The sequence below is a fragment of the Rhincodon typus genome, chromosome 14 (genome assembly GCF_021869965.1).
Source record: "Rhincodon typus isolate 14 chromosome 14, sRhiTyp1.1, whole genome shotgun sequence".
NCBI lineage: Eukaryota > Metazoa > Chordata > Chondrichthyes > Orectolobiformes > Rhincodontidae > Rhincodon > Rhincodon typus.
This window is the reverse complement of record NC_063345.1, coordinates 17,662,246-17,688,489: the sequence shown is the minus strand read 5'-3', so window position 1 is coordinate 17,688,489 and position 26,244 is coordinate 17,662,246. Positions and strand designations below refer to the sequence as shown.

Genomic DNA, 26,244 nt, shown 5'->3' with positions numbered 1-26,244 from the left:
CCTAAATATTGCACATTTCAATTTTTGTTTTCTTTATTCACGGGATCTTGGCATTGCTTACTGCCCAACCCTAATTGCCTAGAGAGCAATTAGGAGTAAACCACATTGCTGTGGGTCTGGAGTCATATGTAGACCAGACCAGGTAAGGATGACAGATTTCCTTCCCTAAAGGACAGTCGTGAACCAGAAATGTTTTTCCAACAATCTACAACAGATTAATGGGCATTACTCTGTCCTCCTTTCTCATTTGGGTAGAATTCTATTAATTCCCGTTAGGTACAATTCCAGTGGATTGAAACATTTTCCATTTATTCACAATAGATAACATTCCCCATCTAAGCATGGGAATGAAAGGCAACATTGAGATCTACATGTTATTTGTTGCTAAGTTGCTGCTGTAATACTTGGCATTAAAGCAATCATCACAGCCCAGCTTATCCCAATGGTATGACCCCAACTGATGGTAAAATTGGACAAGTCAGATCCAAGAGTGAAGTCTCTTGGAGATAGGATGAAAGGTTGAGGCCTGAAACATTGACTCTCCTGCTCCTCTGATGCTGCCTGACCTGCTGTGCTCCTCCAGCTCCACACTGTATTGACTCCAAGAGTGAAACTTGGCTTGATTGATCATGTTTTATTTTTGCATTATGTTCATTCTGATGGTCACCACTGAACCTATTCAAAAAAAGCTGCCAATGCACTTTTAAATGGAGAACATCATATTGACTAGAATTGATTTTATTGTCACATGTACTCAATTGAATACAGTGAAAAGTTTACAATGTTGAGAGTGGAGGAGGAGTGGAACGTGGTGTCACAGAGGGAATGATCCCTGCGAAATGCTGACAATGGTGGGGGGAGGAGAAGATGTGTCTGGTGGTGTTATCCCACTGGAGGTGGTGGAAATAGTGGCTTGTGATCTTTTGGATGTGCATGCTGATGTGATGGGAAATGAGGACCAGGGAGACCCTATTGGGGTTATGGGATGGGAGAGGAAGAGTGAGGGCAGAAATGCGGGAGATGAGTTGGACATGATTAAGAGACCTTTCAACTGCGGTGGTGAGGAATCCTGAGTTGAGGAGCAAGGTGGACATTTCTGAGGCCATAGGTTGTTCACTTCGCTTGAATACCCAAGTTTCTGAAAAAACACATCAACAATCACAAACATATAACCTTCATCATAGTAGGGACAGAAGTGACACCTTTGATAAATAGTTCGTATAAAAAATGGTTTTGTTTTTTGCTTCTCCTAATTTAATGATGACAGAGATTGTGCTCTGAATATGTGCGAGTCACGAATACCCATCTGCAGTTTAATGTGGGAGATAAACGAAATAAACCATTTCTTATTCAAACTGGTTAAACATTTCTCAGCTTGTTCAAATATTTTGCATTGTACTACCCCTGAACGCCCAAAGCTATGATTCATCTTCAGGTACAGTTCTATGCATGCTGGTTGGCTTCCCAAATCTCATTGAAATAGGCCTATTTCAGAAACTAATCTAACTCATCACTCTGCGGCCATATTGGTGCCAGTGATCCTGCCCCAGTCTTTTTGCCTGCATGTTCCAAACCATTGGTTGGTCAGCAGTTCTCGGGAATGGAATATCCAAGCTAACATCAGGAAGTCCAGAGGGAAAATGCACCCAGTGAAGTCGGGAACCCTTATATCAGCCTAACTGGGCACACAGTTGGGTTTCCACAAGATGTTCAGCCAATGGACAGACCCACTGAAGCAATCATTATCTTCTATCCATTGGCTTTGAAATTCAACCATTGGATACAAATGTACAGATACTTCACACAGTTGTTTGATTTTCCTGTCTTTGTTTTGACAGGAGCATTAGTTCAATAAAAAAGACAGAAGCTTAACATTTTCTATGTCATAGGAGAGAGGGATTTCAGAACCAGTTAGGTGCCCATACTTCTGCATCCACAACGTCAGTCCAAAGTCACTAAAGACTTTTCAAGCTCTAGACAGGTTGAATGAAAATTGAGAGTTCTGAGGAACGGTCACACGACCCAAAACGTTAACTCTGGTCAGATCCACTGAGCTTTTCCAGCAATTTCTGTTTTCGTTTGTGAGTGAAAATTGAATTGATTTGTCAAGACTTTGTGTTGACCAAGCTGCCATAGACCTTTTCATCCATTATTCCTGAAATAAATAAATAACAGTTGTTAGATTAATTGCATTGTCTTTGAGAAACAATACTGGATTAACGTGGTTGTAGTTTTCTGATGTATAAACCAATAATTCTGTAAGGTGTGATCCACACACCCATGACTGATGGCTGAAGGCAATGGTGGACGGTAGCTGTATCTATTATGTTAATATATTTCCCTCGTCAGTCATTTACCTCATCAGTAATCTACTGACCAGAAAACCAGAAGTCAGTTGAGAAAGGTTTCTGAAATATTAAGCAGAAATGCAGATGGAATTATATAGCTGGAAAATTATTTCCTTAGAAATGTAGAATATCTTACTTATCCTTAACTCTGAATATAGGGACTCTGCAGTATGTCTTTGAAAAACAGGTTTGTTTTTTCTGATGTAGAGTTGTGTGGAATAGGGCTGTATCGGCCAGACGCGGTTCAGGCAAGTGAGTGTGTTCCTCTGGGACTACGGTGAACTTACCCCTCAATGCCTTTTACCCACCCCAACCCCAAAATCCTGTAAACCATTGATAATCAGAAATCTATCAGTCTCTACTTTGAACATACTCAAAAACTGAGGTTCTACAGCCCCTCTTATGGTAGAGAATTTCAAGTTTCACAACCCTCTGGGTAAAAAGAAGTTCTTCTCACCTCCAACCTTCCTTGTTTTAAAATTGTGTTCCCTGATTCTAGGTTCCCCACCAGGGGTAATATCCTTCCAGCATCAACCCTGTTTATCCCTGCAAGTATTTTGAAGTTTTCAATATGAGGTCACTTCTCAAAGTTTGAATCTCTAGCGAATACAGGCACAGTTTGACCAATTTCTCTCTTTGGAAGCAAGTGCCATCATCCTGGGAACAATTCTGGTGAACCCGAGTTGCACTCGTTCTGTGGCAATGATATCTTCCCGAAGATAAGGAGACTGAAACTGTGCACCATTCTCCAGGTGTCAACTAACCAAGCTCCTTTAAAATTGAAGCAAAGCTTCACTACTCCTGGACTCAAATCTTCTTGCAACAAAGGATAATATTCCATTAGCCTTCCTAATAGCTTGCTGCACCTACATGTTCGGGAATTGGGTGTCCCCATCACTGAAGACTAACATGTAGGTGCATCGACACTTTCTAACCTCTCATCATTCAAGAAAGGCGTGGTGGAGGGCTGTCTGTATGTCAGAGATGGGGAAAGAGCATTGCGCAGTGGAGAGCTGTCTGGATATCCATCCAGACAGCCGTCCACCGTGCCCCCTCCATTCCTGGCTCCACAGCTCTTAACCACACTCCCTCCAAACATAATAAAGATAGGGTCCCCCTTGTCCTCATTTTCCACCCCATGAGCCTCTGCATCCAATGTGTCATCCTCAAACACTTCCGCCAACTCCAATTAGACCCTACCACCCGGAACATCTTCCACTCCCCACCCCTCTCTGCCTTCAGCAAGGACCATTCCCTTTGCCACTCCTTAGTTTGTGCCACACTCCCCACCAACCACTCCAACCCGCCCGGTACCTTCCCCTGTAACCATAAAAGATGCAACACCTGCCCACAGACCACCTCTGTTACCTCCATCCAGGGCCTAAGCAGCCCTTCCAGGTGAGACAGAGCTTCACTTGTATCTCCTCCAACTGAGTCTATTGCATCTGGTGCTCCCGATGTGGTCTTCTCTATGTCGGTGAGACCAAACGTAGACTAGGTGAGCATCTTCACCTCGCCCAAAATTTCCAATCTAACCTCCTGGTCACCACCCATTTCAGCTCCTCACCGCATTGCCCCTCCGAAATGTCTGTCCTCAGCCTCCTCCAGTTTTGCAGCGACTCACAGCACAAATTTGAAGAACAACACCTTATCTTCCCCCGGGCACCCTACAGCCCGGAGGACTCAACATTGAGCTCTCCAAATTCAAATAACCTTCCAACCCGTCCCCTGCCTCCCCTTCCAGTCCCACCTCCACACTTCCATTCCACCTTCTGACCCTTCCTTCCAGCCACCAACCGGATTCATCCCGCCCATCAACCAACCAGATCATACCTACTACAGGTGTCCACCTATTACTGCTATTCCATTACCCCCCTCTTTATCTGCAGCTCCCACTACCCACACATCCAATCCTGAAGAAGGGTTATACCCGAAATGTTAACTTCTCCTTTCCTCCAGATGCTGCCTGACTTGCTGTGTTCTTCCAGCCTCCTGTTTCTCTATCTGGATTCCAGCATCCACAGATTTTTTTTTTTTGCCTCCGACACTATGCCTTTGTCGAAAGAGATTTTGAACATAATGGTCGGAAGTGTCAATATTTCTGTCCTTGCTTAGCAACCTATTTGCACTTCATTCAGTCCTGACTTCTCATCTTGCCTGGATGCTAAACACAGTAGTAATTCTTCCCTCTCTATGTTGATCCAATCCAATATTTCATGCTCCATCTCCTTAACTATAAAGTCTATATCAACCCTCTCTCTTGTGAAAACAGATGCAAAATATTCATCACAACCAGGCCCATAGCTAATGCATTCACACACAAGTTATCTTTCTGGTCTCTAATTAATTCAATGCTTTTTCTGCAGTTATTAAAAAAAAACACCTCTCTGATTCCCTGGTGCCCTTTTTGAATCCTGTGGTCAACTCCTACTCCTTTGTCTCCAGAAAACAATCTTCCTATGTGCTTAAGAGACAACAAGGTGCAGGGCTGGATGAACACAGCAGGCCAAGCAGCATCATAGGAGCAGAGAGGCTGACGTTTCGGGCCTAGACCCTTCATCAGAAAAGGGGGAGGGGAAGGGGGTTTTGAAATAAATAGGGAGAGAGTGGGAGGCGGATAGAAGAGGGATAGAGGAGAGGATAGGTGGAGAGGAAACAAACAGGTCGAAGAGGCGGGGATGGGGCCAGGAAAGGTGAGTGTAGGTAGGGAGTTAGGAAGGGGATAGGTCAGTCCAGGGAGGACGGACAGGTCAAGGGGGCGGGATGAGGTTGGTCGGTAGGAGATGGAGGTGCGGCTTGGGGTGGGAGGAGGGGATAGGTGGGAGGAAGAACAGGTTAGGGAGGCAGGGACGAGTTGGACTGGTTTTGGGATGCGGTGGGGGGAGGGGAGATTTTGAAACTTGTGAAATCCACATTGATACCATTGGGCTGCAGGGTTCCCAAGCGGAATATGAGTTGCTGTTCCTGCAACCTTCGGGTGGCATCGTTGTGGCACTGCAGGAGGCCCAGGATGGACATGTCGTCTGAGGAATGGGAGGGGGAGTTGAAATGGTTCGCGACTGGGAGGTGCAGTTGTTTGTTGCGAACCGAGCGTAAGTGTTCTGCAAAGCGGTCCCCGAGTCTCCGCTTGGTTTCCCCGATGTAGAGGAAGCCACACCGGGTACAGAGGATGCAGTATACCACATTGGCAGATGTGCAGGTGAACATCTGCTTGATGTGGAAAGTCTTCTTGGGGCCTGGGATGGGGGTGAGGGAGGAGGTATGGGGGCAGGTGTAGCACTTCCTGCGGTTGCAGGGAAAAGTGCCGGGTGTGGTGGAGCTGGAGGGAGTGTGGAGCGGACAAGGGAGTCACGGAGAGAGTTGTCCCTCCGGAAAGCAGATAAAGGTGGGGAGGGAAAGATGTCTTTGGTGGTGGGGTCGGATTGCAGATGGCGGAAGTGTCGGAGGATGATGCGTTGGATCCGGAGGTTGGTGGGGTGGTACGTGAGGACGAGGGGGATTCTTTTTTGGTTTTTATTGCGTGGACGGGGTGTGAGGGATGAGGTGCGGGAGATGTGGGAGACACGGTTGAGGGCGTTCTCGACCACCGAGGAGGGGAAGTTACGGTCCTTGAAAAACGAGGACAACTGAGATGTACGGGAGTGGAATGCCTCATCCTGGGAGCAGATGCGGCGGAGGCGAAGGAATTGGGAATAGGGGATAGCATTTTTGCAGGAAGGTGGGTGTGTGCTTAAGATGGGTCTAGGCCAGAAACGTCAGCCTTCCTCTCCTCTGCTGCTACTTGGCCTGCATTGTTCATCCAGCTCTACACCCTGTTATTTCTCTTCCCATGTGCTTATCTCATTAACATTCGTGGGACCCTGTTCTGCACAAATTGACCTCAAAACAATAATGGATGTTGTTTACTTCATAAAAAAACACATAATTTCTCAGCTTTGCAAAACTTTGGGAGTGTACAAGGCTATATTCACACATGTATATTGTGCCTTTAATTATAATGTGAAGGTGCCGGTTGGACTGGGATGGACAAGGTCAAAAGTCACACAACACCAGGTTATAGTCCAACAGGTTTAGTTGAAATCACAGGTTTTCAAAGCACTGCTCCTTTGTCCCAGACAATGACCATCTCCTACAGAGAACCTAACCATTAACTCTTGACAGTCAGTGGCATTTTAATTCCTGAATTTCCCTCAATCATTATCCTGGGGTGACCATTGATAAGAAAATGACCTGGACAAGACCCTTAAATACTGTGGCTCCAAAAGCAGGTTAGAGCCTAGGAAATTTGTGGCAAACAACTTGCCTCTGAACTTTCCAAAGTTTTTCTTGCATCTAGAAGCGATAGGTCAGGAGTGTGATGGAATACTCTGTACTTTCCTGGGTGCATGCAGCTCCAATGACACTCAAGAAGCTTAACACTACTCAGGACAAAGCAGCCCGCTTGAATGGTACCACATCCTGAAAACATTCATCTCTTTACCACTGACATTCAGTAGCAGCAGTGTGTGCCATCTGCAGGTGGCACTGAGGCTCCAAAGACAGCACATTTCAAGTCCATGACCACTACCACCTAGACAGACAAGAGCACCAGTTACACAGAAGTACGCCCACCTGCAAGGTACCCCTCCAAGTCACACACCAAGCTAACTTGGAAACGTCTCGCCATTCCTACAGTGTCATTAGGTTAGAATCCTGGACCTCTCTTCCTTACAGCACTGTGGCTGTCCCTACACCCCAAGGCTTGCAGTGTTTCAAGAAGAGAGCTTACCACCTTCTCTAAGGTGATTCAAGAAGGGTGACAAATACTGATTTTGCTAGCGATGTTCACATGATAATGTTTTACAAAAGTACTGCCTGTTTTAGTTCTAATATTTATTACCATCAAGGCCACCATTTATAACTTCAAGAATTTGCATTTATGTTGGACCAATCACATTGTGAGACTCCATATGGCATTTCACAGGAGCACCAAAAACAGGCGACTAAAATCTTGGTCAAAGAGATCATGTTAAACAGTGACATACAGGGCTAGTGAGGTAGACAAATGTAAGGAGAGAATTCCAGAGCTTGGGGCCAAGATAGCTTAAGGCATAGTCACCAATGATGGAACAAAGGAATATGGAGAATGCACTAGAGGCCAGAACTGGAAGAGCACAAGTATCTTAGAAGATTGTACGGCTGGAAGAAGTTATAAGATAAAGAAGTTTGAGACTATAGAAATTTTTGATAACCACCATTTTATACAATCACTCAAAGACAAAATCACTTATCTCACCGACTCCTCACCCACTGTAGCAAACAGAAGATGATAGACTATTGGCAGAATGGGGTGCTTATTCTGACCTTGAATGAGGGAGCTCCAGTCCATATTTGTTGAATTGGATGGAAGAATGTAAAATAAAATTGAACTAGCTTGAAATATTCCCTTCAGGGTAGTCCTCAAAATACTCAAAAATTTAACCAAGCAAAAAACACGCAGGGCTTGAAATGCAGCATTTTCAGCGACCGTCCATTATTGAAACTTCCAGATTGTTGTCAAAACACTTGCTGTCTGACACTTGCCCTCTGGCCTCAATGCCTGGCCTCACTTGTGGAACTGGAACACCAGCCAACGCAACCCATCCCCACCCTTTGCACCCAGTCCCTTCCCCACAAGTCTGCTGGATGGATTTCAGTGGTTTGTATGCACAAGACACTGCCACTGGAATAGATATGCCTGTCAGTTACGGTTTGTTTGATTCCATGGTGAAACTAAAGACAGAGTGGGCAACTTTACAGTAACTGACTTAACTACTTGCTTTTCCATTAATCCAATTGTGAAGAGGATTCAGACAATCAACTGTTGTCTGATTTACTTCTTAAATTCTCAGACAGAGCTTGTGGGGTGCAAATTTCAGCTGCAGATCATGTACTGAGCTGCTGAGGAAAACAATTACATTAGAGTGATTAATGAGCCAGCCATCTCAAATCACATATATTGCAATAACATATGAAGTTGCTAACATTATAATCTGTTACATATAGAAGCCAATATATACCGGGATGTCCAGGATGATTTTATTCTGATCATTTGGGACTGATTTACCTGTCCCATGTCTAAATGCAAGCAAAGTTGTTAGAACAAAGAACAGTACAAGACTGCACCAACACATGATACCTTTCTAAACTAAAAGTCTTTTGCTTCTACGTGGTCCATATCCCTATATTCCCTGCTTATTCATTTATCTGTCAAGATGCCTCTTAAACATTGCTGTTGTATCTGTATCCACCATGTCCTCTGGCCATGTATTCCAGGCACTTTTCATCCTCTGTGTAAAAAAAAACTTGCCTCTCACAACCCCTTCAAACCTTCCCCCTTTTACCTCAAACCTAGGTCCTCTAAATAATTGACATTTCTACGCTGGCGAGAAAGGACTTTGACTATCGGTTCTATCAATACCTGTTAACATTTTGTGAACTTCTATCAGGTCGCCCCTCATCCTTCGACGTTCAAGCAAAAACAAACCAAGTTTGTCCAATCTCTCGTCATAGCCAAAAAGCTCCAAACCAGGCAACATCCTAGTAAACTGTTTCTGTACCCTCTCCAAAGTCTCTACATCCTTATGGCAGTGTGATGACCAGAACTGTACACAATATTCCAAATGTTGCCTTACTCAAGTTTTATACAGCTGTAACATGACTGGCCAATTTAAAACTTGACTAATGAAGGCAAGCGTGCCATATACGTTCTTGATCACCTTATCCACTTGTGTTGCTACTTTTAGGGAACTGTGCACCTGTACACCTACATCCCTGTGTATTTTGATACTACTAGGAGTTCTACCATTACTGTATTGTTCTGTCCTGCATTAGACTTTCCAAAATGCATCACCTTTTATTTGTCTGCATTAAATTCCATCTGCCATTTCTCCACCTAAGTCTCTAGCCTATCTTTCTCCTTCTGTATCCTTTGGTAATCCTCCTCACTAGCTGAAGCTTCCCCAATCTTTGTGTCATTGCAAACTTACTAATCAGACCACCTACATTCCCTTCCAAATCATTTCTGTATATCTGAAACAAAACAGAGATCCCAGCGCTGATCCCTGTGGAACATCACTGGTCACAGATCTCCAGTCAGAAAAACATTCTTCCATTGTTGTTCTCTGTCTTCTATGACCAAGCCAGTCCTGTATCCATCTTACCAGTTCAATATGATCTCATGTGATTTCATGTTTTGTGTCAGCCTGCCATAAGGGATTGTACTTTTAGCCTTGCTAAAGTCCATGCAGATATGTTGCTGTGCTTTTCGCAATGTTTGTGGACATGTTACTGACCGAGCATGCTAAAACATTGAGTAACAGTGTTAATCCTGGGATTACCTATTCAGCTGCTTCCTATACATTGGACCCAGTTTTTTTTTGTAAAACTTACATGAGGGTGCCACAGGAATCAGCGCTGGAGCCGCAATTATAAGAACTAGGAGCAGGAGTAGGCCGTCCGGCCCTTCGAGCCTGCTCCGCCATTCAGTAAGATCATGGCTGATCTTTTTGTGGACTCAGATCCACTTACCCGCGTTCTCACCGTATCCCTTAATTCGTTCATTGTTCAAAAAAAATCTACGTTATCTTTAAAAATGTTTACTGAAATAGCGTCAACTACTTCACTGGGCAAGGAATTCCATAGATTAACAACCCTCTGGGTGAAGAAGTTCCTTCTCAATTCAGTCCTAAATCTGCTCCCTCTAATCTTGAGGCTATGCCCTCTTGTCCTAGCTTCACCTGCCAGTGGAAACATCCTCTCTACTTCTATCTTATCTATTCCCTTCATAATTTTATATGTTTCTATAAGATCCCCCCTTAACCTTCTGAATTCCAATGAATATAATCCCAATCTACTCAGTCTCTCCTCATAAACCAACTCTCTCAACTCCGGAATCAACCTAGTGAACCTCCTTTGACCCCCTCCAGTGCCAGTACATTATTAATAATATGTATTCATGACTTGTCTAAGGAATATGTATGCACATAAACAGAAGTGTGAAGGCAAGTAGTGAGAACACAGGGCAGAATCCTACAGGGGGTATGAACAACATGAGCTATGGTGAGATGTATGGCAGTGTCAGGCAACAAGTGCAGAGAGGCCCAGCTTGACATGGAGATCATCTTGTTCTGCCTGTTCACAAGTGGCGTGGTGAGATTTTTGCAAGGCAACGATGAGATGCCAATTGAAATTCATTAGCGATTGCTAAGCGCCTTATTAACACCACAGCTCGGTTTATTAATATTCAGCTTCCTGACTTAGCGAGCTCATCAAACAAGCAGAATGTCGGGAGAACGTGACAAGGAAGCTGGATCAAGCACTTGGCAGATTCAGCTCAGCATGTGCTCCACCTGACCTCATGATGGACACTGGGCACTAACATCTCAGAGAATGCTCCCACGGGCACCAGTCACACCACCTGTGCCACATCAACCTATACTGAGACCTTTCATGTCGTATCTGCATTAAATTCTCCATTCTGGCAGGAAGAATTTTTTTTTTAAAGAAAGCATATTCTTTAAACGTTGAGAGATTGCAGAGCTCTGAGATGCTGAGTGTTTCGGATAGCCTAGTGCATGAATTGCAGAAGGTTAGTACACAGGTACAGCAAGTAATTAGGAAAGCTGGTTGATGGTGCAACGTATTGTCAGGGGGAATTGAGTACAAAAGTAGGGAGGTAATGTTTGATTTATGTACAGGCCACTGGTGAAACCACATCTGGAATACTGTGTACAGTATAGGTTACCTTATTTAAGGAAGAATGTAAATGTTTTGGAACCAGTTGAGAGAAGGTTTACCAGACTGATTCCTGGACTGGGCAGGTAGTCTAATGAGGAAAGATTGGACAGGCTAGGATTGTATCCACTGGAGGCTGGAAGAGAAAGAGGTGACCTGTTTGAACCATATGAGATTCTGAGGGACCTTGACAGCGTAGATGTGGAGAGGATGCTTCCTGTTATGGGAGAATCCAGAACTAGGGGCCATGGTTAAAAAATGAAGCAAATGTATTTTTCTCAGAGGTCCATGATTCTTTCAAATGAAACGTTGCTGGGAACAAAGTCTTTAAATATTTTTAAGGCAGAGATAGAGAGATTCTTGATAAGCAAGGGGACAAAATTTATCAAGCACAGAGAGGAATGTGGATTTTGTTGGATGATTTTATTGGATGGTGGAGCAGTCTCAAGGGGCTGAATGGCCTACTTCTGTCCCTTGTTGTATGTTTGTATTTGTGTTTAATGAATTCATTTGTATCATTTTCACATAGTGAATTGATGTCTCCTCTTTTTCACATGAAACCCCCACTCCCCCAAAGTCACAATTGCTTCCACAGTTTCTGAATTGTGCACTAGGAACACTTAAACCAGAGCAATTATAATATCTGTTGCAAAGTAGCCTGTTAGTGATACAAGATCTTATACGGCTGTTGTGCATTCATACAGAGGCATGGCTTTGACATTGACAGACAGACAATGTTGGATCATTCGGTGTTAAATACTGACACTTGTAAAATCTGACTTTATTGAAAAAGCAGGACAGAACTGACAGAACAACCTAATAAAGAGGGGAACTCAAAAATCATGACATATCAATTACTGTGCAACTTGTTAGTAGGATTCAGCGGACACTGTGTAAAATGTTTTGTTGATTCAAATTTGAGGTCAAAACCCATTTCTGTGACAGTCTGTCGTTGTCAGGTCTGGCCCACTCCAAACTATAATTGATTAATTATGTCACTGGGCAAACTCTCCTGTGGGCATGGCACAGAACCACATGGATGAAAAGGTTCGAATTTCATTGCTGAATAAGCCAGGTATTCCTTGACTTATACTTTGGAGCAGAAAAAAAAAACTGTCCGGTATTGCAGGTTTCAATGACCTCTCAGTGACTCCTACTGTCAAGTGCAATGCTGTACCCAGTGGCTGCATTGATGCTCTCTGTCAAATTGTCTGCTGGTTCATGCTCCTCACAGGAGGGTTGATCCGCTTGGCTCAGGTTTCGGGTGGTGGGCTGGGGGATCCTGTGAAATGGTCTCAGTAAAGGAGGGGAGAATACGGGGAGAATTGTCCTGTGCTATTACATCATGCACAATGAGGCTTCTTTTGAAATTAATTTGTTCCCCTTGGTATGCGTTTTTCTTTTACATCTAGGGTCAACCCGGACAGATTGGGCCACAAGGACGCAGTGGACCTCCAGGATTTCCTGGACCCGAGGGACTAAGAGGACCAAAAGGTGAAAAAGGTAACTCTGGTAACCCAGGAGCTGGAGGCATGAAAGGAGACAAGGTGAGTCCAGGTCAATCTCCAGCATTGAGTCATTGCTTGCTTTAAGTATCATAGAGCCCCTACAGTGTGGAAGCAGGCCATTCAACCCATTGGGTCCATACCAACCCTCCGAAGACCATCTCACCCAGATGAACCTCACCTACTCTATCCCTGTAATGCTGCATTTACCGCAGCTAATCCACCCAGCATGCACATCTCTGGACGCTACGGGCAATTTAGCACGGCCAATCCATCTGACCTGCGCATCTTTTGTCTGTGGGAGGAAAGCAGCGCACCCAAAGGAAACCCACACAGACACAGGGAGGATGGGGAAACTTCACACATACAGTTGCCCGATGGTGGAATCAAACCCAGGTCCCATGGCACAGTGAGGTGGCAGTGCTAACCACTGAGCCATCGTGCCTTAAAGTAGAAAAGAAAGGGGGTGGAGAAGTTCGCTGAGTTGGTTATATGGTTGGCTTGTGGTTGAGAATAACACTAACAATGACAGCTTTGACTCTCTGTGCTTGTTGGAGCTATCCTGGAATAAAATCACTACCTAAGCTGTGATTCCATGAAAACCGAAAGAACTGTGGATGCTGTAAATTAGGAGCAAAAACAGAAGTTGCTGGAAAAGCTCAGCAGGTCTGGCAGCATCTGTGAAGGCAAAAATCAGAGTTAACGTTTCGGGTCTGGTGACCTTTCCTCAGAACGTTCTGAGTAAGGGTCACCAGACCCAAAATGTTAACTCCGATTGTTTTCTTCACAGATGCAGACAGACCTGCTGAGCTTTTCCAGCAACTTCTGTTTTTGTTCCTGTGATTCCATGACCCCTGTATACCAGATGAAGGAAGTGAGCCACAAGATGAGCTCATTCCCATCAAAAGTCTTCACTCTCACATTTCTCTAACACAACCTCTCACTGCTTAGAGTGACTCCCTATGTCCACATCTCTTCCCACCCCGAACGTCAGTCAATTTTATTGCACTCGTGACATTTTTGGATGCCCATTAAATTAAAAAAAAGAGAAACAGAAAATTATTCCAAATACACGACAAGTCAGTCAGTATCTGCATAAAGAGGCAAAGTGCGTACAATTTAGAACTGGTCAGATGAGTGAATGTGAGACTGAGTTGACTGGATTGCTGGATATTTCAAGAATTTTCAGTATACGGTCCAATCCCAGCTCTCCAGTTGCTCTTCCAACTCCACTTCTTTTGTCAAAATGTACCTGAAAAGATTTTGCTGGGTTTGTATTTCCTAACTGGTTGAGTAGGGGTCCTGCTGTGACAGTCTCTTCGTGTCTGAAAAGTGGTCAGTGTTATATTCTATATGAGTCAGGATAACATGCACTCACACAATTCAGTCTGATAATAGTGGGAAATATTTAATGCCTTTCATTTTGGAAGCTGTTTCAGTTCCACTCACAATTAGCCCCAGTGGAGTGACATATATTTAACTCTGTCTCTCAATGGGCCCTGTTATATTGAGCCCCACTTCCATTATTTGTACAGCCAGCTGGGATTACAGGCAGCTTAAACTTTTGGGATGAATGTCACTGTGCTGCAAGTTTTAACTTCTGTTGTGATGTTGTCTGTTCTTGCAGGGTCCAATTGGTGTGCCAGGATTTGTCGGGATGAATGGGATTCCTGTAAGCACAATCTCTGAGTTAAATATTTCTAACCTACCTGCTCAGGCATATTATGACACACATCGGGAGCTAGCCTTGAACCCGGGTCTCCTAGCTCAGAGGGTGGGAAACTACCACTGAGCCACAGGAGCCCACAATCCAATTGCTGAGTTATTCCATTGTTGTTGGTAATCACCTTTTGTAGGAACCATTTAATCAAGATCACTGAATTTGACGGCACGAAAGAAGGCCATTCAGCCCATTATGGCCATGCCAGCTCTTTAAAGGATCTTCCTAAGTCGTCTTGCTCTCCTCGCAGAGCCTGTGCCTGGGCTCAGAACCCCATCCCAATACTAATGCAGTCCAACATAGGATGAACATTGTAAAAAAAAACTGCTCTCCATAACAAGTATTGATGCCATTTTATTTTTCAAATAAGCTTGATTTTTTTTTGCAGTAGAAATAAATTAGATACATTCTCCTCAATCAGGTGGGAAAATGAAAGTTGGGGAAGTTGCTGAACAAAATTTAAAAAATGGTCTGTTTGAAAAGTTGTAAAGTCATTCCATTCATGGGTGAGTTGGTGAATCAACCATTCACCGCAGTCCTACCACCTCTATCCCTGTCCTGCCCCCTCCTCCTCAGTCCTTTCCCCTCCACTATGTTTCTGCATCCCCCCACCCACCAATGTCACTGCCAATTCTACACCCCGTGTCCCTTTTCACACATGGTTCTCCCATGCCAGGTTTGTCTTTTTGGGGAAAGGGATGACTCAGTATTTGAAACATAGCTGGTGCCTTTCAGTGCACTTACCCTAATATTGAACACGAATAGCCAAGGCAAGATCTCAAACTCCCCCATCTCACTTTGTTGATCTCAGTATCATCTCCCCTGCTTCATGAAGCAGCAATGGTAATAAAGCAGTTCGTTATAGCAGAGAAGGAATTCATTTTAGGCCATCGTGCCTCCCGCTTCTGTGTTCTGTCTCATACTGTAACTATTTGTATTACCCTAATAATTTGTATTTCATTTCAAATAGATATCCTTTTGAACATTATTACTCATTCTGCTTCCATCTGTCTTTCACGAAGTGCAATCCAAATTATGACAACTTGCTACAGATAAAGAAAATGATTTTCATTTCTCCCAGCATTTTGTTGCCAATGATCTTACCTCTGTGTCCTGTCAGTGGGAAGAGAATCTCATGCACTCAGAATGCTCCAGTCCCTAACTCCTGTCCCATTGTGAAGATATACATAGAGCAATACCACCCTCTGCTGGATATCAGGGTGTAGCACAGCAGCCGAGAAGGAAAACCACACAATCAGGCAATCCCTACAGCGTGGAAACAGGCCCTTTGGACCTACAAGCCCACACTGACCCTCAGAGCAACCCACCCAGACCCATTCCCCCTATAACCCACCTAATCTACACATCTCTGAACACTACGGACAATTTAGCAAAACCAATCCACCTAGCCTGCTCATCTTTGGACTGTGGACACTTTGGACATGGGGAGAATGTGCAAACTCCGCACAGATTGTCGCCCGAGGGTGGAACCGAACCCGGGTCCCTGGCGCTGTGAGGCAGCAGTGCTAGCCACTGTGCCACCCTACTTGCTACTTTAACAAAAAGACTAAAAATACAGGTTGGGGAACAGCTGTAAAGTGTAAAAGGAAATGTCATGCTTCCAGTGCTCCCTGCATCAGAATTACTAGCTCAACCTTCCAATTAGCAGGGTGACCAGGATTGTGCACAGTACTCCAAATGTGGCCATATTGAAGTCCTGTATGGCCATCATAATAGAAAAGTGACAAATCCATGACCCAGACGAGCATACAAAAAGAATCAAAGATATGATCTCTTTTTCCTCTAAATTTCATTCTTGACAAACTGTTCTTTTTTCAAAGGGTCACCCAGGTCAACAAGGCCCAAGAGGACGCCCAGGTCTTGATGGGTGCAATGGTACCATCGGAGATTCTGGTTTCCCTGGCAGTGCAGGTTATCCAGGATCCCCAGGACTCCCGGTAAGCAGGGGACACATTTTGGGATTTGTTGACTAGTTTTCTGGGAAACCTAATCCACTTTCAAAGCTGGGGCTTTTAAAAATCAAGTTTATTTTGGCGCATTTGAAGAAAAGGCAGAAAGACCCACGTTAATGTAGCGTTTCCCACAACCACTGGCTGTCTCAAATTGTTTCGCACCAATGAAGGACGTTTTGAAGTGTAATCAGCTGTGTAATATAGGAAACAATTTGCATTCAGAAAATTCCCACAAACAATGAGCCAGCGATTCAATTGATTTGATCTATGATAAATATCGTCCAGGTCACCAGGGAAACTTCCTTTGTTGATCTTTATGATAGTGAACAAAATCTACTCTGTAACAGATCCTCAGTTTAATGTGTCTCCAAAAAGATGCCAACTTCAACAAAGCTCCCTCATTTCCACTCTGGATTGTCAGCCTAGATTTTTATGTTCAAGTAGTTAGAGTGTGGGACTTGGACTCACAACTTTTGAGTTAGAAGCAATGGTGCTTGCTACCAGCTCAGGCACAGCTCACACAAAGGACAGTTAATGGTTACAGTATCAATGAGCTGGTGGTGTGTTTGTTTCCCTACAGACCATAAATATAAGGACCAATTTATTGGACAATCAGAATGGAGCAAATTATAGCTGCGTTCAAACTTGTCCTCACTCAAAGGGAGTAGAATGTCACTGCATCGTGAGCAGGAGCTGGATGCTTGAATCATTACCCCTTTACTTTTCCTGTCTTAAAAACTTAACACAAACTTAAAAATACTTTTCTTATAATAGAATATGACTATATAACGTATTTATTTCTATTGGAGCCTGAGGTTTGTTCTGTCTTTGAGATAATTTCACAGACTACTGTAGCCATTCTGCGGATCGCTCTGCATGCTGCTAAATAGCCATGAATAGCTTTGCTAACTATTGATTTCTATCTTGTTTACTTCAGGGTGAAACAGGTCTCAAAGGAGCTAAAGGAGAGCCAGTCCGTATCTCTGGAAACCGTGGTGAACTCAGGGTGAGTATGTCATACTGTTACTTTGATTCATTTTTCTGAGAGGAATGAGGAATATTAGCGTTAGGAAGTTGAACTAAGAGAATGAACTGGGAATCAACTTCAAATCCACATCCCCAAAATTGCTGTTACTCACCATGACCACGTGATGGCGAGTTTTGCAATTACATCAGACAGATCGATACTCCAATAAATGAGCGTACGGTGGAACATTGTACAATTATATTAAGAACTTGCAGCATATTCTCACAGAAAGAAGACTTGCATTTGCATAGCACCTGATACAACTTTGGCATATCCCAAAGTCCTTTGCAGCCAATGGAGCAATTTGAAGTGTAGTCATGTTGCAAGAATAGCAGCCAATATGTACACAGCAAGATTTCACAAACAGCAGTGTGAGCTACATCTCATAGCAGAGCTTGTATTTGTAATTAGAATCTCACATAACATTCCACACAGTATAATGTTAAGCAGGCTGTCACACCCATCAATCATTGACCTTGTTGTCACAACCTTCTCTTCATATTTGAAGTGTCACAATTGGATTGGTCGTGAAATTGGGTCAGATCTTACAAAAGCAAGTTACTGCCAATACTGAAGATCAGAAATAGAAACAGAAGAAAGCTAGAAACGCTGTCTGGGTCTGGCAGTGTTTGTGGAGAAAGGAACAGGAGAAATGGTTTTTCACCATTTTGTGATGATGAAACTTCCCACATAAACTCTTCAGACACGCCCTCCGTTGATTCTCTCAAACATTTCCAACACTATTATTGACAGAGCTCTCAATCACATCCATCCTATTTTCCACACTTCTACTCTTGCCTCTTCTCTTCCCTCCCAGAAACAAGAAAAGGTTCCCCTGTTCCTCATATCTCCCCCAACGCTCAGCACCCCCTCACTAGCCTCTGTATTCAACTGAACATTTTCTCCCACCTCCTTCACAAGTTGCCATCACCAAACATCTCCTCATCCCTTTCAGCATTTAGTTGGGACTATTCCTGCCTTGTGGCCTGGTCCACTCCTCAGTCACCTCAAAAGATCACTCTCTTCTCCTGGCACCTTTCCATACAAACACAGGAGAAGCAAAACCTGTCCTCTTACTGCATCCTTTTTCCCCAGCTAACCCCAAACACTCCTTCTGGATGTACTTCTTTCAATTTTTATGTGTTGTATTCTCTGCTGACAGTGAGGTCTGCTGTACATCGGGGAGACCGAATACAGACCTAATGATCCCTCTTCACAAGCATGACCCTGAGCTTTGGGTGGCGAGCCATTTTAATTTTCCCCCTTGCTCTCGTGCTGACCTCTCTGTCCTCGACCTGCTGCAGTGTTCCGAAGGAGCTCAACACAAGCTCAAGTACAGGATAATAAAAGCAAGGACAGTGGATGCTGGTGATCTGAAACAGAAATTGCTAAAGAAACACAGCAGGTTTGGCAGCATCTGTGGAGAGAGAAACAGAGCTAACATTTCGAGTCCAGTGACCCTTCTTCAGAATATACCCTCAACTTTCAACTCAGCACTCTACAGCCTTCAGCATTTGAGTTCTGAGGAAGGGTCACTGGACCCGAAACGTTAACTCTGTTTACTCCTTCACAGATGCTGCTAGACCTGCTGAGCTTTTCCAGCAACTTCTGTTTTTGTTCTGCATTTGAGATTTAGTTAACATCTCCAATGTTGTAACCTCTGCCCCTATTTTGCTCCTTTTGCTTTGCAAGTTTTGATTTTACTGTAGATTTTTTCTTGCTTTAATTTTGTTTTTTGGTCCGCAATTCTTCATCATTCTATCATTTACACCTCCTCAAAGCATATCTTTTATTTATTCTTTACCTGTCCCATTTCCACTCCTTGTTGTCATTTAATCTCTGTGGTCTCCCACACCAACACCAGCCCTCCCTTTTGTTCTTTTTCCAGTTACCACCTTACATTGCTTAAAACCTGTTACATGTCTAACCTTTCCCATTCTAATGAAAGGCCATTGAAGCTGAAGAGTTGGAAGGAATCTTCTACTTGCTGTAATATTGGGAATAGAGGCAGGAGTGCACGAAGTGGAGAAAAATCCAAAGCTTTCTGCCTCCCCACCTCCACCAAATAAATTCTAAGTTTCGTGGCCCATGATCACCTTTCAGCTGCCAGTTCAGGACCTCAGTCTGCCATTGCTGGGATTGAGCGAATTATAGATTGGCCTTTTGCCATCTCCTCACAGCCTGATAGTTGCAGCCCTGTGGGCAGATTGTCACCTCAGTAGGTGAGGGTTGCTCCCTTGATTAAGACAATCAGCACTTGTTTGAGGAACTGGGCACTGAGTAGGGGTTGCCTGCTGAAAACCAATCCTTGCTTGTGTCTCCCTCCCACCACCTGCAATGTCCCCTGCCCTGAACCTAAGAAACCTCTCACTCTCCTCCCATGTCAAGTTACCTTTGATGTGGGTCCTCTAGAGTCTTGAAACTGAGGGGACGTTCCTCCTCCATGGCATCCTCTGTGGGTGTGAGACCCACTAACGTCAGATTGGCTGGCAGCTCTCACTGGCTGGCACTTCTATCCCCGGGGTCTTGATTCAAGCTGAAGACCCATAGGTGGCCTTGCTCTTGCCTGATTGGCACGTGGTTGGTCAGGCCTTCCTGACAAGAGGTAGCACCGATCTCCACTTGGCCTGTCACACCTCAACATATTTCCGCCCATTGATATCTGTTTCTCTCTCTATATATGCTGCCAGACCTGCTGAGTAATTCCAATGCTTGCCGTTTTCATTTCTGGTCAATATTAGTCTGCAGCTAAGGCAGACTGGGTGGGTAAGATCCAGAGCACCATCTTATGGCATGCCTTGCTTCATGGGTAATCCTGCAATTCTTCATCCAAACAGCACAGAGAAACCTCCATGTCAGTCCTGGCATTGAGGGTTGCATAGACTCAGACCATAGGGGTCAGCTAGCTCACTTGGCTGGAAGGCTGGTTTGCAATGCAAGAGTGATGTTAACAGCATGGGTTCAATTCCCACACCAGCTGAGGTCAGTATGAAATTCCCAATTTTCTCCCTTGGCTGAGGCTTGGTGATCCTCAGTTTAAACTCAGAACAAGTCCATCTCTCTCTGAGCAGGACTGTGACAACTTTACTTTTACCTCATCTTATCTATTCACTTCCTACCTTCAACCAGAAACAAAATCAGAAATTGCTGGAAAAGCTCAGCAGGTCTGGCAGCATCTGTGGAGAGCAAGCAAAGTTAACATTTTAGATCCAGTGACCCTTCCTCAGAATGGGTAGTAGCTGGGTAAAGGTTGTTAAGTGTGCTGGAGATAGGGTGGGGGGAGGGGGAAGGAGTAAATGATAGGTGGAAATGGAGCCCAGAGAGAAAGAAAAACAGTTGCATAGACAAAGGATTGGGTAAAGGTCAGCCTTGCTGCAAATTGGGATCGTTAACCATCCTCTATTTTGTTTGTTGATTAACCCCGCAAGCTAAATATAGAAATGTGTATTTTCATTTGATTGTTCTCCTCAACTTTCCCACAGGGCGAGCCGGGCCTACCAGGTTTGGATGGAGTTCTTGTGAGTATCTCAGTGGGAAAATCTCAGGTGGTGGGATTGACAAAGAAAAGCTTTTCCTTTGACTCATGTTGCACGCCCACCTTGTCTTCATTTTGAGTTTCTAATAGTCGCTGTGACTTTGATCACGGAATATTACCCAGAAATTTCCAGGGTGCCCAGTCTGGTACACTTATCTCTCAATTGAAGTGATTAGAAGTGAAGAGCAGGAACTGTGTCCAGTGGTGGCCGAATTAACATTTCCAATTGGGTTGGCATAGTTACTGGTTTAGTAATCTAGAGACCCAGGCCAACTCTCTGGTCAGAGTTCAAATCTCACAACAGCAGCTGATGAATTTAAATTCTCTGAACTCCTTCAACCGCAGTAATAGTGATCAGGAAACTAAATGCAATTGTCTTTAAAAAAACCCAACTAGTTACAAATAACCTTTACAAAACTTCCTTTAGGGACAGAAATTCGCCACTTTGGCCTGGTCTTGTCTGGGTCTATGCATGACTCGAGATTCTCAGCGCTACCTTTGGAATGGCCTGGAAAGTCACTCAGTTCAAGGGATAGCCAACAAACGAAACAAGCAAAAAATCTAATTTTAAAATCACAAATGATGACATTCCCAGTGCATCAAGCAATCCCACATGCCACCAGATACAGCACTGATAGCATTCACACTCTCTCACTCTACTCTTAAAACGTTTGCCCCATTCCTCTTACTGCATTGTTCCAGATGTGTCCACTTCCTAGTGGATGTTCCTAACTTTATGCCACTTAAGATTCAAATCAATAACAGCGCACAGGGCTTTCATATGATAGCGACTGAGTTACAACTCTTCGGCTGTGCTGATGATTAGGCTCCAGCAGGGGCTTGCAGCCTGACACTGAATATTTAAAGTGCAAAGACATTTCACTTGGTATTTGGAGAAAATGGTGGAGTTATTTCAATTGAAGGGCTCTATATATGAAAAGGTGTGCAGGTCTAATCCTTCAACAGTCAGTGTCTGAGTGATATATCTTTGTGCTTTAAATATTCAGTGTCAGATTGAAAGCCAGCACATAAACTTAAATCATTAGCCTGGCCTATCAGTTCAGGTTTAATCTGGTCTGTGTTTCTTTTTGCCTTACAGGGTCCACCAGGTTTTCCTGGATCAGATGGCTTCGTGGGACCCAGAGGACAGCTGGGCCTTCCAGTATGTATCCCTGTGTTTCGTTTTGCCCATCTGAGTGGTCACTGGACAAAAACAAATTTGCTGGAAAAGCTCAGCAGGCCTGGCAGCATCTGTGAAGGAGAAAACAGAGTTAACGTTTCGGGTCCGGTGACCCTTCCTCAGAACCCCAGTTGTTACAAAATACAGTGAAAAATGTTGTTGTATAGTATCACCGGCACCATCTTAAAACACAGAAAAATAAACCAAAACATAGAATATAAAGGTTGTTGACTTGCTTGCCGAGCTGGCTTGTTCTCATTCTTATACAAACCCATACAGATGAAAACTGGAAATGACACTACTCACCATAAGGGAGCGGACAGCATAAATTCCAAGCCGTGTCGAACAACATTGCTTCATCGAAGGCTCCACTGATGACGTTACCTAGCACGGTGACAAAACGTCTGAACAAAATCAAGCCAGCTCGGCAAGCAAGTCAATAACCTCATTCACAACCTGAGCTGCAGATCTTTGCCAAAACTTTAAACATAGAATATAAAGGCAGAAAAACAAAATAAATAAAGAGAAAGTGTTCAACTTTACAGTTCTTGTTAAGTGCTCCCATTTTTAAGTGCTGAAATCTCCTCTGCTTTTATGATCAAACAGATGATTACCTGCACATCACAGTTACCAGAATCTCTTGCACTATTCTTCTGACCTCAGACACAAGTGTTTAAAGTGTTAGCAGGGCAGACCCAGGTGTTAAATTTTCAGGAATTGTCAACCAGGCCCCAGTGAGCAGTTGGCAGTCCATTAGCCTGTGGCAGAAGTGGCGCAGGTTGCTCTGATCTGAGCAGTTCTTTAAAAGCCTGGTGGTGCTTGCCCTAAATGGTGACAATATTTGCCACGGAATCATTGGAGCTGCACTAGAAACTGAGCAGGAAGATTCCAGGGTCAACCCTGGGGTCTCTGTGCAGCTGAGTTACAATTACATTAATCCTGCTCTCACTGGGCTAGTGCAGATCACTCAACACCACGGAATAACTTGTACCATACCCCTGTGGCAGAGGAAGGTCTACCAAGAACTTTGGGCTCACTCGCTGCTTTGTTCAAAGGCAGCAATGAAAGGGGGTTATAACTGACTCGAACACCTCTTGAAGAGAAAGTCAGCCTGTGTCATTCTGTCAGATCACTATGCAGTAGCCCAATGATAAGCATGTGTGTATAGACAGGAGGCTCTCATGGTTGAATCTAGTGTCAATGTGCAAGTTCTTTGGTGGTGGTTGCAATATATAGATCTACGCCCAAGTCTTTACCCAACAATCCTAACATTAAAATTAAATATTTAGTGGTTTGCCAATGGGTTTATGAGCAGCTTGTCCTTTTCTGGGTTATTTTCCAAAGAAAACAATTAATCTTTTTGATCTCTTTCTTCAGGGCCGACCTGGTCCCCCAGGCCTCCCGGGATTGAAAGTAAGTAGTGGCTCATGTTAATTTCTACTGTTCATTCCAGACTCTTTTAGAGGGACCATAATCCACATTGTGCCATACTTAAACCCACGACAGGCCTCTATCACATTGATGCAGCTGTTACACTGGGGTCATGGGTAATGTCAGGTTCGTTGCAGGGAATCTCTATGTCCTTCTACCCAGACTTGACCGTCCTTAGCTTCCAGCTTGGGACCTATTGTGTAGGCTGCCAAGTCTCATCTCAGTGCCATCGCCCAGGAATGTTTCACCAGATCTCAGTTGAGCTGGTATGTGGGAAATCCCAAAATAGGCAATTCCTGTCTCTGGCTTCTTCTAACCCCACTCTAAGTAATTCATTTTAGCAGGCGAGAGGTCTGTCCCTTACAAGACTGAGCAGAAGATCTGAATTAAAGGTTCACTGAAACCTGCTCAAGATGGCCATTTGTTTGGGTTTGTGCTTGAAGGTCTGGCTTTAACACTGGCTGAGCACTGACAGGAACCAATTGGCTTTATATCTGGGTGTGTGTACCTTGGTATTTGCATGCACCTCTGTCTGTTGCATTCATTGTCTGAAGTAGCCTTAAATCAACTATGATGCGGGAAACAGGGGTTGTTTTTCCTGTTTTCTAAATTCCATTTGAATGCCTCTTCCACTCACCCCTTTGTGTTTCCGCCTTACTTGCAGTAAGTTCCCTACACATCGTAAACTACTATGGAAGTTTGAATATGGTGATATGAACCACACACAGTCAAACACACACACACACACACACACACACACACACACACACACACACACAGAGTCAAACACCTGGACACAGAGTCATACACACAGTGCCATACACCACACAGTCATACACACAGATTTGTACAAAAACAGTCAAACACATACACAGAGTCATACACCACATACAGTGTCATACACACAGTCAAACACACGGAATCACACACACACACACAGTCATAAACATACACTCACACACTGTCTCACTCAGAGAGACATGGGGACACACAGTTGTACACAGTCTCACACACACACACACAGGGACACACACACAAACATTGATACTCACAAACATGACTGTAGCTGGTATCAGTGACCTCCAGCAGTAGTCACCCTCATCTGGATGGTGTTATTGCCTATGAAGTGCTACCTAGCTGTGAGAAACAGCTGTATTTCATGACCGAACCACTAGTGCTACTTAAAAGTAATGGGAACATTCACCCTGCTCTTGAAGCACATGACTGAAATTAGTGAGCTGCTATGTCACATCACCACTTTGTTAAATTTAGTTGGGATTGAGATAGATTTCACGCTACTATTCTTCCGCAGTTACTGGGGCTGACAGTGCTAGTAGTTCAGTGTGGTGTGAGGCAGCAGCATTGAGTTATGCAGCCACACTCCTTGCATGTTCTGTATGTAAGGAGCTCTCAGTCCCACTGCTGACCTTCTGTTTGTAAAATATAAAAGTGGTGCAATGAGCCAGTTGAGGCCACTTTAAGCATTTCATTCGATTACTTCAGAAAAAGATAACTGCTTGTAGCCATTTTGTTGACGGATGTGGAGAAGCATGAGGTGAAGAACAAGCAGAGACAAATTAAAATAAATGGTGCAATTTAAAAAGTAGGCACAAAATCTGAAGGTTTGAATCCTCAAAAGCTTTGAATCTACCAGAACAAGTTGTACAGGTATTTTTATAAATAGAGGCATAAAGGCCAAAAGCAAAGAATTTGGGCTAAATCTTTATAAATCACAGGTCAGGTCTCAAATGGAGTATTCTATCCAACTTGCAAATTCAAATTTACAGAATATTTTGGCACCGTAGGGAGACACTGCTTTCATTAGCAGATGGGACAGTAGCCAGATGCACAAACTTAAGATAATTGACCATCAGTGGGAAGATGACGAGATGAAGATCAGTGGGAAGAGGAAGAGTCTGTATTTTTATGCAGTGAGTTGCTATGAGTGAGAATGCATTGCCTGAAAGGGTGGTCCAAACAGTTACAATAATGACGTTGGAAAAAATGATTGTACAAGGACCCATGGAAAACTTAGCAGCGTTACAGGGAAAGAGCAGGAAAGTGATCCTATATCTCAGACTCAAAGAGCTAACATAGGCACGACGGGCCAAGTGGCAGTATTGTTCTGTTCTTTTCTCTGAGCATTAGAATTGCAGTTCTTGACAATATTGAGCAATATCGTGTAATGTAGCCACGGTGAGGGAGCTACAGTGTGCTGACTGACTGAACATCAAAGACTGCACCCACAGACGACGATACAAAGGCCAACTTTAAACTTTCTTAGGGCGACAGCTTTTAAAAGACATTTCTTCTAATTTTGAAAAATGTTTGTATTTCAGGGTAACATGGGACTGGGATTCCAAGGACAAAAAGGAGGAAAGGTAAGTGTGCAGCAAGCTGTTGCCAAACTAGTTGTAATTTGCAAGTTTTAAGACATTGCATTATAAATATATTAATTAAATACTTTTATAATATCTCAAGCAAAAACATCTGCATTTTCAGTATGTATTTTTCAGCACTGAAATGTTTAATTTAGACACCATTTACACAAGGGCACCTGTTGTAATGCAGAAGGGTGTGTGGGAGAAGGAAAAGACACTTGCTTATCCCAAAAGACACTTGCTTATCCCAAAAGAACCTTTTTTTAAGAGCAATCCCATTAACCTACCTTTTCATCTGAATCCATTCCCAATTCAGAAACACAGTGAGGTGCAGGGCTGGATGAACACAGCAGGCCAAGCAGCATCATAGGAGCAGAGAGGCTGACATTC

At 43.8% G+C, this 26,244-nt stretch overlaps 1 protein-coding gene across 5 annotated transcripts in view; it reads left to right on the top strand.

Moving 5' to 3' along the window:
- col4a6 (collagen, type IV, alpha 6) overlaps positions 1–26,244 on the top strand; it is a 380,416-nt gene that overhangs the window by 215,893 nt on the left and 138,279 nt on the right. For all 5 annotated transcript variants that reach the window (XM_048605112.1, XM_048605109.1, XM_048605111.1 and 2 more), the window contains 8 exons: positions 12,515–12,649; positions 14,235–14,279; positions 16,169–16,285; positions 17,238–17,306; positions 20,810–20,845; positions 21,962–22,024; positions 23,420–23,455; positions 25,813–25,854. In XM_048605112.1, the coding sequence (XP_048461069.1) occupies positions 12,515–12,649; positions 14,235–14,279; positions 16,169–16,285; positions 17,238–17,306; positions 20,810–20,845; positions 21,962–22,024; positions 23,420–23,455; positions 25,813–25,854 (543 nt within the window). The remainder of the gene's footprint in view (positions 1–12,514; positions 12,650–14,234; positions 14,280–16,168; positions 16,286–17,237; positions 17,307–20,809; positions 20,846–21,961; positions 22,025–23,419; positions 23,456–25,812; positions 25,855–26,244) is intronic.